The sequence below is a fragment of the Oncorhynchus mykiss genome, chromosome 8 (genome assembly GCF_057628025.1).
Source record: "Oncorhynchus mykiss isolate SJ-2025 chromosome 8, ASM5762802v1, whole genome shotgun sequence".
Classification (NCBI taxonomy): Eukaryota; Metazoa; Chordata; class Actinopteri; order Salmoniformes; family Salmonidae; genus Oncorhynchus; species Oncorhynchus mykiss.
This window is the reverse complement of record NC_143029.1, coordinates 14,219,432-14,237,374: the sequence shown is the minus strand read 5'-3', so window position 1 is coordinate 14,237,374 and position 17,943 is coordinate 14,219,432. Positions and strand designations below refer to the sequence as shown.

The 17,943-nt window shown below is 43.4% G+C and overlaps 1 protein-coding gene across 1 annotated transcript in view; it reads right to left on the bottom strand.

Moving 5' to 3' along the window:
* Positions 1-4,030: 4,030 nt before the first annotated feature.
* Positions 4,031-17,943, bottom strand: part of LOC110529187 (doublecortin domain-containing protein 2C) — a 54,510-nt gene continuing 40,597 nt past the window's right edge. Inside the window, exons 7-11 of the mRNA XM_090181961.1 lie at positions 16,375-16,498; positions 15,070-15,170; positions 14,654-14,773; positions 12,170-12,340; positions 4,031-4,087 (exon numbers count right to left, since the gene is read on the bottom strand). Coding sequence (XP_090038087.1) covers positions 4,031-4,087; positions 12,170-12,340; positions 14,654-14,773; positions 15,070-15,170; positions 16,375-16,498 — 573 coding nt within the window. The remainder of the gene's footprint in view (positions 4,088-12,169; positions 12,341-14,653; positions 14,774-15,069; positions 15,171-16,374; positions 16,499-17,943) is intronic.

Below are 17,943 nucleotides of genomic sequence, written 5' to 3'. Positions count from 1 at the left end.
GTCTCAATTTCAATGGCGCCCTGAGGACATCAAATAAAATAAAAGATACAATAACAACTACATTACATTAGAACTTCACAAACATCACAGGCATCATAATTAAAGTCAATCAAAACAATTGCACACCTCGGTGAACTCATTTATCATCAGGGTTTTAATCTGCCCTAGTGGCACCAGGGAATCCAAATGTAATGAATTTTGTAAGTGATTCCAAAAATGTGGAGCGTTTCATTCTGAACAGAAACTCTATTTATTCTGTTTTGTTCAGCTGTTCTGACCAGCTAAATAAAGTTCTGAACCAGTTCGAACCCCCAAAAAGTACTGTTGTATAATTGTTCCTTTCTGTTCCTTTTTAACCTGTGAAATTAAGTTTTTAAAATGTTAAGTATACTCACGTAAACTCGTACATCGCCTTGGTCCGTACAATTGCCCTTATTTTAGCGCCCCAAAAACGTAATACTTCCAGATCAACTGTAATATCAATACCATTGTAAAGCACAATTTCTCCCCTTCCCAACAAAATCAATTACATGACCTTAACGCTGCCCGTTTCTGCATAATTCAAGCAGGCAATGAGCCCCGTCGGGTCTTTTTAAAAATGGTGGGTGGGGAAGCGAAACTAATGCGTGACAGTGAGAAGGAGAGATGTTGTGTGGGAAAATTGCTTTTTTTCACTCGATCTGTCCAACTTATCACCTTATCTTCTCTAAAATGTAAATAAAACACTATAAAGAGTTTATATAATGTGTCATTACATACCTATTTGAAGGTTTGTGTCGAATTTGAATCGTGTTTTTAGGGCGGTGCTAAAGTGATCTTAGAAGTAAACAGAGGCTTTGAGAATGATGATCGCATGTAATGATGACGAAAAAAATGACTAGGTATCCCCCCCTTACCCCGTCACTGTCCAGTTCTTATTTTTAAAGGATGAGAGAAGTGCTACACCTGGTGGAGAGAGATTGTAAGACAGAAATAGTTGCTTTATGCGTGCTGTACATTACGACATGATACGTCACGATGTAACGGAGAGTCAGTTTTTTCAACTTTTCTCCAAAAGTTCCGCCATTACCATGTAGATCAACGCTTGAATAGAAACCGAGTTCACACCCCAGATTTTGACGTCAACACAGTCGCTACAGTCCCATTAGTTTTCTTTGTAGCCTCGTTTGAATGTTGAGGTTGCGCACATTTGTACGGAATTGGGTGAGTTTACGTTAGCCCATTAAATTACTTCACCAATCAGTGCGGATAGTGCAGGCAAGCAAGTTGTTTACATGCGTGATGGATAGACAAGTGTAGCCTATGTCGCAAGATGCGACAGACATTTTGCAGGTGGGGAAAGAGTGAGAGAGGGTTGTGGAGGAGGCTTGAACCGCTGGGCATCTCGTTATGACATAGTTATCTGAATTAGGTCCACAGAATTGTACCTAGGAGTCTATGGAGGAACTTTGAATGTACTTTTGAACTAGCTAGCTAACAGGCTTGTGTGTGCATAGCGGCACGAGAATCTAAAGCACGTCTTACTGTACCTATTTGTAGTTAATAAATCCAACGTGAAAACGTGATAACTAGCCTACAGTATCCTTAACTAGCATTGAAAAAGTTAACCCATTCCTTTCTAGCTAAAGAAAAATATATCCCCATCTTCTGAATCACACTTCTGAATCACACTGAATCACACTGAATCACACTTAACGTCAGTACAGTAGCCTATGCTTTGGATGTGGGAGGGCAGGTAGCCTACACAGTCACACACACTGGCAAAGTAGTTTGCAGGCAGACACTGGAATAGGTTTCTGAGTGACTGAGTGAGGGCTTTGCATAGGCGCTTTGTTGCGTTTTTTTTGTGGAGCTAGAAATAATGTCTGGAATGTAAAATAATGTTATTAACCGGTTCCCATGCTTTTAAAAATAACGGTTCTATTCCGGAACAGTATGGATCAGGTTCCATCTTAGTTCCTCGAAAAATGTTGTTATTTTCCAGGTTCTCGGTTCTGCTCCCTGAACCAGTTCCAGCCACTGGTTTAAACTAAAAGCGAATTTACCTAGTTCTGTGTGGATCACAGAACTAAAATGAGAACTAACAGAACTCATTCTATTTCTATGGTATGGACCTGTGTGATGTAGTGCAGTAACCAGATACAATAGCTTGAATTGTACTCCACTACATACAGTATCTGGTTTGAAGTTGTTAAATATAAAGTAGCATCCTTTCCTGGTTGATACTAACTAGACTAGGGCCTGCATCCCAAATGGCACCTTATTCTCTATATAGTGCACTACTTTTGACCAGGGCCCATAGAACTCAAATGTAGTGCACTATGTAGGGAATAGGGTGCCATTTGGGAAGTGGGAGTTTGAGTTCATCCACATGCAGCCCGTGCGCTTGAACAATTAACCCTTAGTCAGTTCGATCAGGCAAAGTGTTCAAATGAATACACATTTGATTACGTGTCATCCTCGTGAAATGGCTGCAATTTGCCACACATTAGATCGCATGGTCCCTGATAAAACAGAGGAATTAAACACTGAACATTACAGTGTTCTATTCTAGACATATTGGAAGCCAGGAAAACAACCTGGGGAATAGATTAATTATCCTACAGAAACCACACACACACACAAACACACACACACACACACACACACACACACACACACACACACACACACACACACACACACACACACACACACACACACACACTCTCTCTCTGAAGCCCTAGTAAAGAATGGGTCTATACAATGTACCAGAACACAAGCTGTTACTCTGATTAGCTCTGTTAGAAGGTCATAAAATGTTCATGAGGTCATATGGCATTATATTATACAGACATGCTATAAGAGCCAAAATTATATTTTGTGATGAGCTGAAATTAAACTAGAGTGTTCTCTACCACTAATTTCTGTGTCCCCTCTTCAGAAACGCACACAGCCATGCACATTTACACACACACACATTTACAGGCACAAACACACACACAATGTACAAGAGTTTATAGGGATGGATCCGGCAGTGAAACAATAGCAAGATGAATAACATTACACACTTGTTTGTCTGGTGTTAAAATAGAGCTACAGTACTACTGACTAAACCTCACATCTTCAGCAGGTGACATTTTCACACTAGGTCCACAAACACACACACACACACAGGATTGTATTTTTCATTTGTATCACTGGCTACATATACAGCCTGGGGGTTGAAACATCAACACCTTTATTTTCTGCATCATTAGTCCTCATGGTTTTTAATATCTATAGATGTGTGCAGAGTGTTTTTTCCCCCATCAGTTAAATATCATCAGCTTATTAGATGATGTCAGTTTTAATCAGCCGGCTGATGCATCTTTTTCTATTGTATGGTCACATCAACAGCCTGTGATAGGTGCAGTGATGTGTTGTTTTACAGGGTCAGCCCCTGGAGCAAATTGGGGTCAAGTGCCTTGCTCAAGGGCACATCGGCAGATGTGTCACCTTCACGGCTCAGGTATACAAACTAGTGACCTTTCATTTACTGGCACAATGCTCCAACTGATAGGCTACCTGCCACCCATCACAGGACAAGGTACTGTATAAAGAAAGGCCTTGCTATGTCTCTACACACAAACAGGTTTACATACACACACACGCATTTGCACATACACACCCTCACATACACGTTTACAGACATGCACACTTTCTCTGGCTGTTGATTTAGGCATTAGGAGAAATAACAAAACCATTTATCTGAATACTGCAGAGAAAATGCAACACACACAGAGAGAGAGAGCGAGTCAGAGAGAGAGAGTCAGAGAGAGAGAGAAAAGCATGCCTCTGGGCAAAGTAATCACCTGTATGCTGTAATCACAGGCACTCAGGTTAATTTATGTCTCTTGACTCAGACAACCACAACAACAACATCCACAACATCAACAACCCCAACCACCACAAGCACAACAACAGTAATTGATATGTACAGTAGTATCTTAATGAAGTGGGCTGCTGAGATGGACATGTTTATTGGGTATTATACTGAAGTAAAGCTAGACTACTGACGTCTTGTGTCTTCTGCTCTCGTCGCCACCTTGGGGGCTTTCTTTACATTCTAGAGGACGAAAAAAAGAGAAACACAAGGGATGCATTAAGAGACAGTTGGCTTAAGAACATCATGTTTAAAACACGACACTCCACCTGCATGCTAAATAGAGGGGCTGGGTTCATATACTGGAGTGTGGTTTGAAGATGAGGGTGGTGTGTGTGTGGGGGGGTATATGCGTGTGTGTGTGGATGCTTTTGAGGTATATAATGTCAGATTACATTTGAGTGCGGAGGGGCGGTCTGAGATGCACTCTGTGATAAATTATAGATGAACTTAATCTCAGCATGTCTCGTGGCCATCTTGACGTTTCACCAGGAGGAAAATACATCAGCTAGCTCCGGTTCGTAGACAAGCCTGACAAGTTGTGCATTTAGTTAATATTTCTGTCATAATTTATGTAACTCAAATCTGGTTTGTGAGTTGCATCAAACTAGCAGTGGGATGTGATTATAAGGAGAGGAAGGGAGGGTCGACAGCAGGAGCTGGTTAGCACACTCCACAGTCCATCCCCAAACGGGACCCTATCCCCTGTATAGTGCACTACTTTGACCAGGGTCCATAGGGCTCTGCATAGGGCTCTGCATAGTGCACTACATAGAAATATTGTGCCATTTGAGATGCTGTTTCAACACACACAACAGGGACCTAATCCCTTCTCTCAGAACCAACGACAACTACCCAAATAAGCAGATTTTCCTTCAAACCTTTGCCTTTTTTAGGTGGTCAAACACCAATGTGACAAAATGTTGTTTTGGTGTAACTGATTAAATCTTTCCCCAGTGACATTTCATGCTTTGGAATGATTCTCAAGAAGATGCAGATCAAGCAGGGGTTGTTGGTAACTCAACATTATTAGATGGAGATAAAAACAATACAGGATATGTCTTAGTAGTTCAACTGATGCCACAACCAACCCTCAGTAGAGAGAGAGAGAGAGAGAGAGAGAGAGAGAGAGAGAGAGAGGGAGAGAGAGAGAGAGAAATCACACTTGATTTACACACACAGGGAAATTACAATGAGTGTGAAAGGCATCATCGTCATCATCATCTTGCATATGCATGTGATATACTGTACATCAGAGAGCAAGTGCAGAGCCACAGAACCAAGTGACAACATAGAGCAATGCTAACACCACAGCAATGCTAAAACCACAGCAATGCTAACACCACAGAAATGCTAACACCTGTAAGCATAAAGTCTGTGTGTGTGTGTGTGTGTGTGTGTGTGTGTGTGTGTGTATCTGTGTGTGTGTGTGAGAGAGAGAGATAGAGAGAGAGAGCATGTGTGCAGATTATGACATGCCATGATGACTGAACACACATTTTTGCCTTGAATCACCACTCTGCTTTATGACTGGTAGCAGCAGGCTTCCTGGGTCACTGTACATCACTGGCTCATTGCTCACAATGCAGCCACTAACTTGTTGTATTCATATTTATTAGGGATCCCCGTTAACTCCTGCCACTCTTTTGAAGGAGAGGGGGCCTTTAAAACTAGCTAGCTAAATACAGTACCGCGGACCAGCAGAGAGGAACCAGCGGAGTTAAAGTGTCATTGGGTGTACGGTATAAAAGATGATATGATCTGCTGTGTTTTTGTGTCCACTGAGAAAGAGACTAGCTACCCGTACATTGAGAATGTTGTGAATGAGAGGGTGGTGTGTGTCTGGCCACTGTTGTTGTGATCAGAATATTACAGTAAAGGTAGAGTAGGACATATTTTTCATCAAGTTGCCTGTGTGTGGTTTGTGTGTGTGACAAGTGTCACACCCTGATGTTCCACCTGTCTTGTGCTTGTCTCCACCCCCCACCAGGTGTCTCCCATTTGTTCCCATTATCCCCGTGTATTTATACCGGTGGTATAAATGTTTGTCTTTCGCCAGTTCGTCTTGTCAAGCCTACCAGCGTATTTTTCCGTACTCCTATTTTTCTAGTCCCTGTTTTCCAGTCCTCTCGATTCCGACCTTTTCTGCCTGCCCTGACCCCGAGCCCACCTGCCATACCATTCTGGCCTGCCCTGACCTCGAGCCTAACTGCCGTCCTGTACCCATCTGACTCTGACCTGGTTTACAAACTTCTGCCTGTCCTCGACCTGCCTCTTGCCTGCCCCGTTTCTATTAATAAATATCAAAGACTCTAACCATCTGCCTCCTGTGTCTGCATTTGGGTCTCGTCCTGTGTTGTTATAGACATAGGTCCTTGATCACTGATCACTTCACTAAAGTGGCTATTAATTGCATTACAAGACATACAGTGACAGGGCCATTATCATCTTGCTCAATGCTCTTATTGAGAAATCTCCCCAGACAAGTAGAGCATCACAACATTACTCTGTAGGATCACACATCGGAATACTCCATGGTTACATCCCAAAAGGCACCCTGTTCTCACCCTATGGGCCCTGGTAAAAAAGGCACCCTGTACTCACCCTATGGGCCCTGGTAAAAAAAAGGCACCCTGTTCTCACCCTATGGGCCCTGGTAAAAAAGGCACCCTGTACTCACCCTATGGGCCCTGGTAAAAAAGGCACCCTGTTCTCACCCTATGGGCCCTGGTAAAAAAGGCACCCTGTACTCACCCTATGGGCCCTGGTAAAAAAGGCACCCTGTACTCACCCTATGGGTCCTGGTAAAAAAGGCACCCTGTTCTCACCCTATGGGCCCTGGTAAAAAAGGCACCCTGTACTCACCCTATGGGCCCTGGTAAAAAAGGCACCCTGTTCTCACCCTATGGGCCCTGGTAAAAAAGGCACCCTGTACTCACCCTATGGGCCCTGGTAAAAAAGGCACCCTGTACTCACCCTATGGGCCCTGGTAAAAAAGGCACCCTGTTCTCACCCTATGGGCCCTGGTAAAAAAGGCACCCTGTACTCACCCTATGGGCCCTGGTAAAAAAAGGCACCCTGTTCTCACCCTATGGGCCCTGGTAAAAAAGGCACCCTGTACTCACCCTTTTGGCCCTGGTAAAAAAGGCACCCTGTACTCACCCTGTGGGCCCTGGTAAAAAAGGCACCCTGTTCTCACCCTATGGGCCCTGGTAAAAAAGGCACCCTGTACTCACCCTATGGGCCCTGGTAAAAAAAGGCACCCTGTTCTCACCCTATGGGCCCTGGTAAAAAAGGCACCCTGTACTCACCCTATGGGCCCTGGTAAAAAAGGCACCCTGTTCTCACCCTATGGGCCCTGGTAAAAAAGGCACCCTGTTCTCACCCTATGGGCCCTGGTAAAAAAGGCACCCTGTACTCACCCTATGGGCCCTGGTAAAAAAGGCACCCTGTTCTCACCCTATGGGCCCTGGTAAAAAAGGCACCCTGTACTCACCCTATGGGCCCTGGTAAAAAAGGCACCCTGTACTCACCCTATGGGCCCTGGTAAAAAAGGCACCCTGTTCTCACCCTATGGGCCCTGGTAAAAAAGGCACCCTGTACTCACCCTATGGGCCCTGGTAAAAAAGGCACCCTGTTCTCACCCTATGGGCCCTGGTAAAAAAGGCACCCTGTACTCACCCTATGGGCCCTGGTAAAAAAGGCACCCTGTTCTCACCCTATGGGCCCTGGTAAAAAAGGCACCCTGTACTCACCCTATGGGCCCTGGTAAAAAAGGCACCTTGTTCTCACCCAATGGGCCCTGGTAAAAAAGGCACCCTATTCTCACCCTATGGGCCCTGGTAAAAAAAGGCACCTTGTTCTCACCCTATGGGCCCTGGTTAAAAAGGCACCCTGTTCTCACCCTATGGGCCGAGGTAAAACAAAAAAAGGCACCTTGTTCTCACCCTATGGGCCCTGGTAAAAAGGCACCCTGTTCTCACCCTATGGGCTGAGGTAAAAAGTAGTGCACGACGCAGGCTATGAGAGTAAGAAGCCCTACATTGTTATTTCTCATTGCAACATCAGCAACATCAGCCAGTCAGTAGAAGCAAAGGCTTTAGACAGACAGACAGACAGACAGACAGTTAGCTCTACATGTACATTTAAGGGCCAGCCGTGCTGTTCTAATTTTCCCAAGTTCTTTGTGGCACCTGACCACATGACTGGGCAGTAGTCCAGGTGCAACAAAACTAGGACCTGTAGGACCTACCTTGTTGATATTGTTGTTAAGAAGGCAGACCTCTACCCATCTTAGCTACTGTTGCATCAATATGTTTTGACCATAACAGTTTACAATCCAGGGTTACTCCATGCAGTTTAGTCTCCTCAACTTGCTCAATTTCCATATTATTCATTACAATATTTAGTTGAGGTTTAGGGTTTAGTGAATGATTTGTCCCAAATACAATGCTTTTATTTATTGTTTATATTTAGAACTAACTTATTTCTTGACAACCATTCTGAAACTAACTGCAGCTCTTTCTTAAGTGTTGCAGTGATTTCACTCACTGTAGTAGCTGGCAAGTATAGTATTGAATCATTCGCATACATAGACTCACAGGCTTAACTCAGAGCCAAGTGTCAGGTCATGAGTTAAGATTGAAAAAAGTAAGGGGCCTAGACAGCTGCCCTGGGGAATGCCGGATTATGTTAGAGAGGCTACCATTAAATAACACCCTCTGTGTTCTGTTAGACAGGTAACTCTCAAACCACAGTATAGTGTAAAGTGTAAAGCCATAACATATACGTTTTTCCAGCAGCATACTATGATCGATAATGTCAAAAGATGCACTGAAGTCTAACAAAACAGCTTCCACAATCTTTTTATTATAAATTTCTCTCAGCCAATCATCAATAGTTTGTGTAAGTGCTGTTCATGTTGAATGCCCTTTCCTATAAGGGTGCTGAAAGTCTGTTGTTAATTTATTTACTGTAAAATAGCATTGTATCTGGTCAATTTTTTCCAAATGTTTACTAAGGGTTGGTAACAGACTGATTGGTCGGCTTTTTGAGCCAGTAAAGGGTGCTTTACTTTTCTTGGGGAGGGGTATGACTTTTTCTTCCCTCCAGGCCTGAGGGCACACACTTTTTTGTAAGCTTAGCAGGTTTCAAAGCTATCTATAAAAGTTATGCCAACAGAGTGGCAGTAGTCTTTGAAGAAGATATAAAGTGCTAAGAGCATGCTGAACCTTTTGCAGCCACAAGAGCCTTTTAGGGTGTTGATCAGAACAATAAAATCCTGATTTACACTTTTTGATGTCATTTGATACCACATGCACAACAGTAGCAGCAGCAGCTGCGATATCCTTCACCATAGCCCCCGGGTAGCACAGAGTCTTTGCTCCAGGAACCAAGGTGTGCCTCACCATGGAACAACCAATGATGATGGCTGGAGGAAGGTGAGTGGCCGTGGACGTCCGGCCTTTTCTGAGCCTCCTTGAGGACAGCCTGATCCAGGCTATATCACATCAGGCTGTGATTGGGAGTCCCATAGGGCGGCGCACAACTGGCCCAGTGTCGTCCGGGTTTGGCCGGGATTGGTCGTCATTGTGACTAAGTCATTTAACTGACTTGCCTAGTTAAATAAAGGTGAAATAAAAAATACAATAAAAAAAAGGACCAACGGGAGATGGGGGACAGAGAACCCACATCCTCAATAGAAGCCCTCTGAGCTGGAGAATGATGTGCGAGGGAGCTCATGAAGTACGGGCCTGTGGTAGAGACCCCCTGAGCTGGGGGTGAGTAATGAGTGCTGTAGTAGACTTCAGTGAGTAAGTGCTTCATGAACACTAGAGTTAATTCTCTGATCCAGTTGGAGGGACCCAGAGGAATAGAGCCTGAGCCTGCAGGCTGGATGGACACACACACACACACACACACAAACACACACACACACACACACACACACACACACACACACACACACACACACACACACACACACACACACACACCAGAAGGCTCCAGGGCTGTAGCTTGCAGCCTGCCGGTGACAGTGCCTGAGGTTGATTAAAGTTAACCTTGAGCTTCAGAGAGAGCCTGGAGAGCGGCTAAACTGAGCCGACGGGATAGGAACCAGAAAACACAGCGAGATGGACGAGAGATAATTGCGGTGGAAAAGACTAATGGAAATCAATGAGGAACGGATCGATGGCTATTTGATTTTGTATTGCTAATTTCTGAAGAGAGCGACAATTGATCCGGCATCCCCTCTCTGTATTGGCATATCTCACGTTATTACTTAAGAAGAAATGCACTGTTGACTGATGGATAAAGCAGCCGATACCATTAAATCTAAATAAATGATTGTGATGAGGAGAAAATGGGGCTTTATGTTAACCTTGCTCTCCCTGTTGTAAATTCTCTTCATGGATTGTAAGGCTGTGTGAGGGTAGAGTAGGTAAACAGCTTACAGTTGAATGTCCGTTTGAGCGGGATATATAACAGTAAGCCATTTCCATCACTATTGACAATGCTGAAGATACTTCCTCTCAGCTTACAATGCACTTCCCCTGAAAATCTATTTCACAAAGACATTGTTACTGAATTAAAAGTTTTTCTCTGACACAGATGTGTTTCTTGTTCTGAACAAATTATCCATCCCAAATGGCACCCTATTCCCTTTATAGAGCACTACTTTGAAGTGCACTACAGGTGCGCAACTTTGGTTTTAGAAGTGGGGGGGCATATATTATCATTTTTATTTTGTATATATCCACACCATTGCCTCGTATCACATTCCAATGATACAGTGCCTTGCAAAAATATTCATCCCCCTTGGCGTTTTTCCTTTTTTGTTGCATTACGACCTGTAATTTAAATAGATTTTTATTTGGATTTTATGTAATGGACATACACAAAATAGTCCAAATTGGTGAAGTGAAATGAAAAAAATAACCCTGAAGGAGCTGCATAGCTCCACAGCGGAGATTGGAGTATCTGTCCATAGGACCACTTTAAGTCATACACTCCATGGAGCTGGGCATTACAGAAGAGTGGCCAGAAAAAAAAGACATTGCTTATTAAAAAGTTTGCCAAAAGGCATTTGGGAGACTCCCCAAACATATTGAAGAAGGTACTCTGGTCAGATGAGACTAAAATTTTGCTTTTTGGCCATAAAGGAAAACGCTATGTCTGGCGCAAACCCAACACCTCTCATCACCCGGAGAACACCATCCCCACAGTGAAGCATGGTGGTGGCTGCATCATGCTGTGGGTATGTTTTTCATCGGCAGGGACTGGGAAACTGGTCAGAATTGAAGGAATGGTGGATGGCGCTAAATACAGGGAAATTATTGAGGGAAACCTGTTTCAGTCTTCCAGAGATTTGAGACTGGGACGGGGTTTACCTTCCAGAAGGACAATGACCCTAAGCATACTGATAAAGCAACATTCGAGTGGTTTAAAGGGAAACATTCAATTGTCTTGGAATGGCCTAGTCAAAGCCCAGACCTCAATCCAATTAAGAATCTGTGGTATGACTTAAAGATTGCTGTACACCAGCGGAACCCATCCAACTTGAAGGAGCTGGAGCAAAAATCCCAGTGGCTAGATGGGGTAGTAGGGTAGCCTAGTGGTTAGAGCTTTGGACTAGTAACCAGAAGGTTGCAAGTTCAAACCCCTGAGCTGACAAGGTACAAATCTGTCGTTCTGCCCCTGAACAGGCAGTTAACCCACTGTTCCTAGGCCATCATTGAAAATAATATTTTTTTCTTAACTGACTTGCCTAGTTAAATAAAGGTAAAATAAATAAATAACATGTGCCAAGCTTATTGAGACATACCCTAAGAGACTTGCAGCTGTAATTGCTGCAAAAGTTGGCTCTACAAAGTATTGACTTTCGGGGGTAAATAGTTATGCACGCTCAAGTATTCTGTTTTTTTGTATTATTTCTTGATTGCTTCAAAATAAAAAATATTTTGCATCTTCAAAGTGGTAGGCATGTTGTGTAAATCATATGATACAAACACCCTAAAAATCCATTTTAATTCGAGGTTGTAAGGCAACAAAATAGGAAAAAAGCCAAAGTGAAACTGGTGTGGACAAAAATGCAATTTCTGAATGTCCGTCCGTCCGTCCGTCCCCCGTCCCCCGCCCCCAGTGTAAATCGTACCCCTGGTGCACTATATAGGGAATATTGTTGTGCCATTTGAGTTGCGGACACCACTGTGTTTTGAGTCCCTATCGCTAACCTTGCCATTACTCAATGAAGTATTCACGTACCTGTGGCTCAGTCTTGCCATGTGTCTGTAGGGGCTCTGTGTCTCTGGTAGGTGTGGTGGGGCTGGTCCCTACGGGGGAGTGGGTGAGGGTTCGGGTGACTCGACCTGTTTCTGGGGGCCCGGCCTGGGGTGCTGGCTGCTCAGGGAAGGCACTGGTCAGTCTGGCCGAGGCCTACAGTACAAGAAAGTACATCACCAGTCAAGATACATCGCTCTAATAAAGATAGATGACGTTGTTGTTTGGGATATTGTATTGTCTTAGTTTCTGTCCTGTGATGTTTGAAAATAAAAAAGTCAAATTAAATCTTAAAAGTATAAAAGTATAGAAATAGTTTAAACAAATAGGATACCAATGGAACCGGACACAAATGCCTCCACATAAAGCTTCAACAGCGGAGGACACAGAGCCCAGGGAGTCACTCCCTACATAAAGATGCTGAGTAAAAAAAGAAATGTTCTTGTTTCTTCCCACTGATAAAATAGCTACGGTTGGCATTCTGTCGATGGCCTCTATGTGGAACTAACAAATCCATCTAGTTCATTGCAACGGCCAGGGTCTGTGAAGCAAACACGTGTCCCAAATGGCATCCTATTCCCAACATTGACCAGAGCCGTATGGGCCATGGTCAAAAGTAGTGCACTATTTAGGGAATAGGGTGCTTTTTGGGATGTAGCCACTGACTGCACCACATGGCTGTCCCTTGGGGAGGGGACAGGGACGATGGGGACAATGGGAGTGAGTGTGTGTGGTGCAACCTGGTCTGAGAGCATTTCATATTATTCTGTACGTAAATCCGAGACACTTCATTTAGTATTATGTGTTACAAATTACAATTCGTATGATATGTTACGAATTTCCAAAATGTACAATTTGTTACGAAGTGGCCAATAGTACTATATGTTACGAGTTTGCAAAATGTATGATATGTTACAAATTCAAATATGTTGTGGCTAACATTATCTAGGTAGCTAGGTGCTAACGTTAGCTAGCTTGCTAATGTTACCCAGGCTAGGTGTTAGCGTTAGGATTTAGGGTTAAGGTTATGTTCAGGAATTGGGTTAAAGGGCTAGGGGAAGGGTTAGCTTAACTTCTTGGCGCACCCATTCCGTTAGCGGGATCATTTTCGTCAACATCCGCTGAATTGCAGAGCGCCAAATTCAAATTAAATTACAAAAAATATTTAATTTTCATGAAATCAGAAGTGCAATATAGCAAAACACAGTTTAGCTTGTTGTTAATCCACCTGGCGTGTCAGATTTAAAAAAAATCTTTACAGCGAAAGCAAACAAAGCGTTTATGTGAGGACATCTCTCTCAACAGACAAAACATTACAAACAGCTAGCAGCAAAGTAGATTGGTCACGAAAGTCAGAAAAGCAATACAATTAATTGCTTACCTTTGATGATCTTCGGATGTTTGCACTCACAAGACTCCCAGTTACACAATAAATGTTCCTTTAGTTTGATAAAGATAATTTTACATCCAAAAACCTCCATTTGGTTGGCGTGTTTTGTTTAGTAATCCACCGGCTCGTGCAGGTCATGACGGGCAGACAAAAATTCCAAATAGTATCCGTAAAGTTCGTAGAAACATGTCAAACGTTTTTTATAATCAATCCTCAGGTTGTTTTTACAATAAACAATCGATAATATTTCAACCGGACCGTAGCTTTTTCAATAGGAGAGAGAGAGAAAATGTCTGCTCCAAGCTGTTGCGCATGCAAAACTCTGGTGACACCAAGCCATCCACTGACACGATGTGATCGTTCTCGCTAATTTTTCAGAATAAAAGGCTGAAACTATGTCTAAAGACTGTTCACACCATGTGGAAGCCATAGGGAAAGGAATCTGGTTGATATCCCTTTAAATGGAGGGAAGGCATGCAATGGAACAGGGAGTTTTCAAAATAAGAGGCACTTCCGGGTTGGATTTTCCTCAGGTTTTCGCCTGCAATATCAGTTCTGTTATACTCACAGACAATATTTTGACAGTTTTGGAAACTTTAGAGTGTTTTCTATCCTAATCTGATTCTACTTCTTTGCATATTCTAGCTTCTGGGCCTGAGAAATAGGCAGTTTCATTTGGGTACGTTTTTTCATCCAAACATCAAAATACTGCCTCCTACACTCAACAGGTTAAAGGGTTTTAAGGTTAGGCTTAATGTTAGCTAATATGCTAACTAGTAGCAAAGTATCTTAAAAGTAGTAAGTAGTTGAAAAGTTGCTAATTAGCTCAAATGCAAAAGCTGTTTATGATGAGATTCGAATATGCAACCTTTGGGCTTCAAGACAAAAGTTTACCTACACTAGCCCCGACCAACCACCCGCGTTTCACTTTTTTGCCTTAAGTAACCATACCAAACCTAACATATCATACTAATTTGAGTGTCTTGAATTTATATTTACTATGTTACGTCTAATCTATGAGACCAGGCTGTGTGGTGTGGTGTGTTTGTGTGCGTGTGTGTGCACACAATAAGACTGACCTTCTTGGAGCTGGCTGACTTCGGTACTATAGAGCAGAACGTTTCACCTCCACCACTGTCTTGCTGAGGAGACAACGCCATGATGACATCACACTGCTCCTCCACCACCTTGGCCACCACCTGCCAGGGTCCAACCTCTGATGTTACTATCTCACATGTTCAGAAGAACACTCACTTTACAGTAGGCAAATGTCTCTCTAAAGTCTAGTCTATTTGCTTGGAATTTAAAAGTAGCCCCTATAATTTCACCCAGCTGTTTATTTCTCTTTCCTATATTGACTGTGTTTAAATGTTCATATCTCTGGGGGTCCATCCATGGACACGTTCCAAATGGCACCCGTATCTCTATGTGCCCTGGTCAGAAGTAGTGCAATAAATAGGTAATAGGGTGCCGTTTGGGATGCACACCATGTTACCTGGTCGATTGGCAGGTCCACTGTTAGTTGTCCATCCTCTTGTATCTCTGCCACCCCGACCGTCTCCCTCCTCCTTGATTTGGCTTTGAACACACTGTCCTCTGAGGAGAGACCAACCAGACCATTAATCACCATTAGTCCTTCTAATGACACTCAGTCAGTCAGCCACCTAGGGCCCAAAGAGCACCCTAGTCCCTAATTAGTGCACTTCTTTTGACCAGAACCCTGTGGGAACTTTATAGGGAGTAGGGTACCATTTGGGTCACAGCCAAGTCCGTCTGTCTGTGGTACCATCCTCTGTTGCTCTCTCTTATTTCTCCTTTAACTGTGACCTAATCAATGAGCCTGTCAGTCAGGGTTAACATCCTGTCCACTTCCTTACACTGTCAGGCTCTGTTCTCAAACCTAAACGGTTGTCTTGAGCACTCCTTCCTGTCTCTACCCCACAGAAGCTCTGACGAAAGCCATAGGCAAATATGTAAGGTCTTTGTTTTCTTTAAGATGCTTGTACAATCCCAAAAACTTTTAGCTAGCTAAATTGTTAGGCTATCGCTCTTGAATGCCATACATGTCTATGACAATGTCTTTTGTGCTAACCAGAAAGCAGTACTTCGGCCACCAGCTACGGTAGCACCATTCTTAGATAGGTGCAATGATAGCTTAATCATGTTCATATTGTCATGTTCATGTTCCTGTTAATACACATGTAGCCTATGTGATAAAATAAATACCAGAAGGAACATTTATGTCCCAAATGGAAATCTATTTCCCAAGTACAGTAGGCGTAGTCCCTATAGGGAATAGGGGGCAATTTGGTTCTCCGCCCATCACGAATAAGAATAGTCTTTCAGTCGACAATGCAGACAACGAATAGACAACAGTATAGCCATTATTAAAATGCAGAAAGCCATCCACAACAATCTCTTGTCTGATGGAGTTGTGATGAAAAGAATGATTGATTGGCATCCTGCCTCCAGTCTATAGAACACACAGAAAAGAGAAGGAGAACAGAAGAGAGCCATATCAGGCAAGGTTGACAAGACTAGCAGTGAATTCATTTATGATCCTATTTGAGGCTGAGATGAGGTAAAATATTCACCTTGCAGCGTCGCCACCTTTCTCTCTGGCGCCCGGGACACCTTTGCTATGATTTAACAGAGGGGCTCTCGAGTGTATTCACACCGGGGCCCCCACACCTATATACACATTTGTACGCATGAAAACACACACTAAAAAGAGATGGAGGTGCATTAAGCGGGAGAGAGACATGTGTCTGGTGAGTGATGGCATGCGTGTGTCACATACCCCCTGATGAGAGGAGGAGGAGAGGGGTTGAGGTGGTGGAGACTGGCTGCTGCTTCATGGCAGCTCTCTCTCTCTCAGACTTGGGGTAGAACACAGAGTCTGCCTGTTGTCTGTGATCTGCAAACTACACATGGAACAAAGCTACTGTGGGGTAGTGGTGTAAAGTAAATACGTAAAAACACTGAAGTACTACTTAAGTATTTTTGGGGGGGGTATCTGTCCTTTACTTTACTATTCATATTTTTTACTTTTACTTTTACTCCACTACATTCCTAAAGAAAATCATGTACTTTTTACTCCATACATTTTACCTGACACCCAAAAGTACTCGTTCCATTTTGAATGTTTAACAGGACAGGAAAATGGTTTAACTGACAGACTTATCAAGAAAACATCCCAGGTCATCCCTACTGTCTCTAATCTGGTGGACTCACTAAACATAAATGTTTTGTTTGTGAATGATGTCTGAGTGTTGGACTGTACCGATGGCTATCCTTAAATAAATAAAAAACAAGAAAATTGTGCTGTCTGGTTTGCTTAATATAAGGAATTTCAAAGGATTTATAGCATTGACTTTTACTTTATACTTAAGTATACTTAAAACCCGATACTTTTAGACTTTTAGTCAAGTAGTATTTTACTGGGTGTCTTTCAAATTTACTTGAGTCATTTTCTATGAAAAGGTATCTTTATTTTTACTCAAGTATGACAGTTGGGTACTTTTACCACCACTGCTGGGGGGCTCTGTAGTAAACATTCCTATACAGAGATATATCTACTGATTCTGATGCATCTCTATGTTCTAATTGTTCTAATGCAGTAACCTGTGTGCTTCCTCTTACCTATATAGTGCACTACTTTTGACCAGAGCCCTATGTCCCTCTGGGCACTGGCCAAAAGTAGTTCACTGCATAGGGAATGGGGTGCCATTTGGAGATGATTGTGGACTTCAGGAAACAGCAGAGGGAACACCCCCCTATCCACATCGATGGAACAGTAGTGGAGAGGGTAGCAAGTTTTAAGTTCCTCGGCATACACATCACAGACAAACTGAATTGGTCCACTCACACAGACAGCATCGTGAAGAAGGCGCAGCAGCGCCTCTTCAACCTCAGGAGGCTGAAGAAATTTGGCTTGTCACCAAAAGCACTCACAAACTTCTACAGATGCACAATCGAGAGCATCCTGGCGGGCTGTATCACCGCCTGGTATGGCAACTGCACCGCCCTCAACCGTAAGGCTCTCCAGAGGGTAGTGAGGTCTGCACAACGCATCACCGGGGGCAAACTACCTGCCCTCCAGGACACCTACACCACCCGATGTCACAGGAAGGCCATAAAGATCATCAAGGACATCAACCACCCGAGCCACTGCCTGTTCACCCCGCTATCATCCAGAAGGCGAGGTCAGTACAGGTGCATCAAAGCTGGGACCGAGAGACTGAAAAACAGCTTCTATCTCAAGGCCATCAGACTGTTAAACAGCCACCACTAACACTGAGTGGCTGCTGCCAACACACTGACACTGACTCAACTCCAGCCACTTTAATAATGGGAATTGATGGGAAAT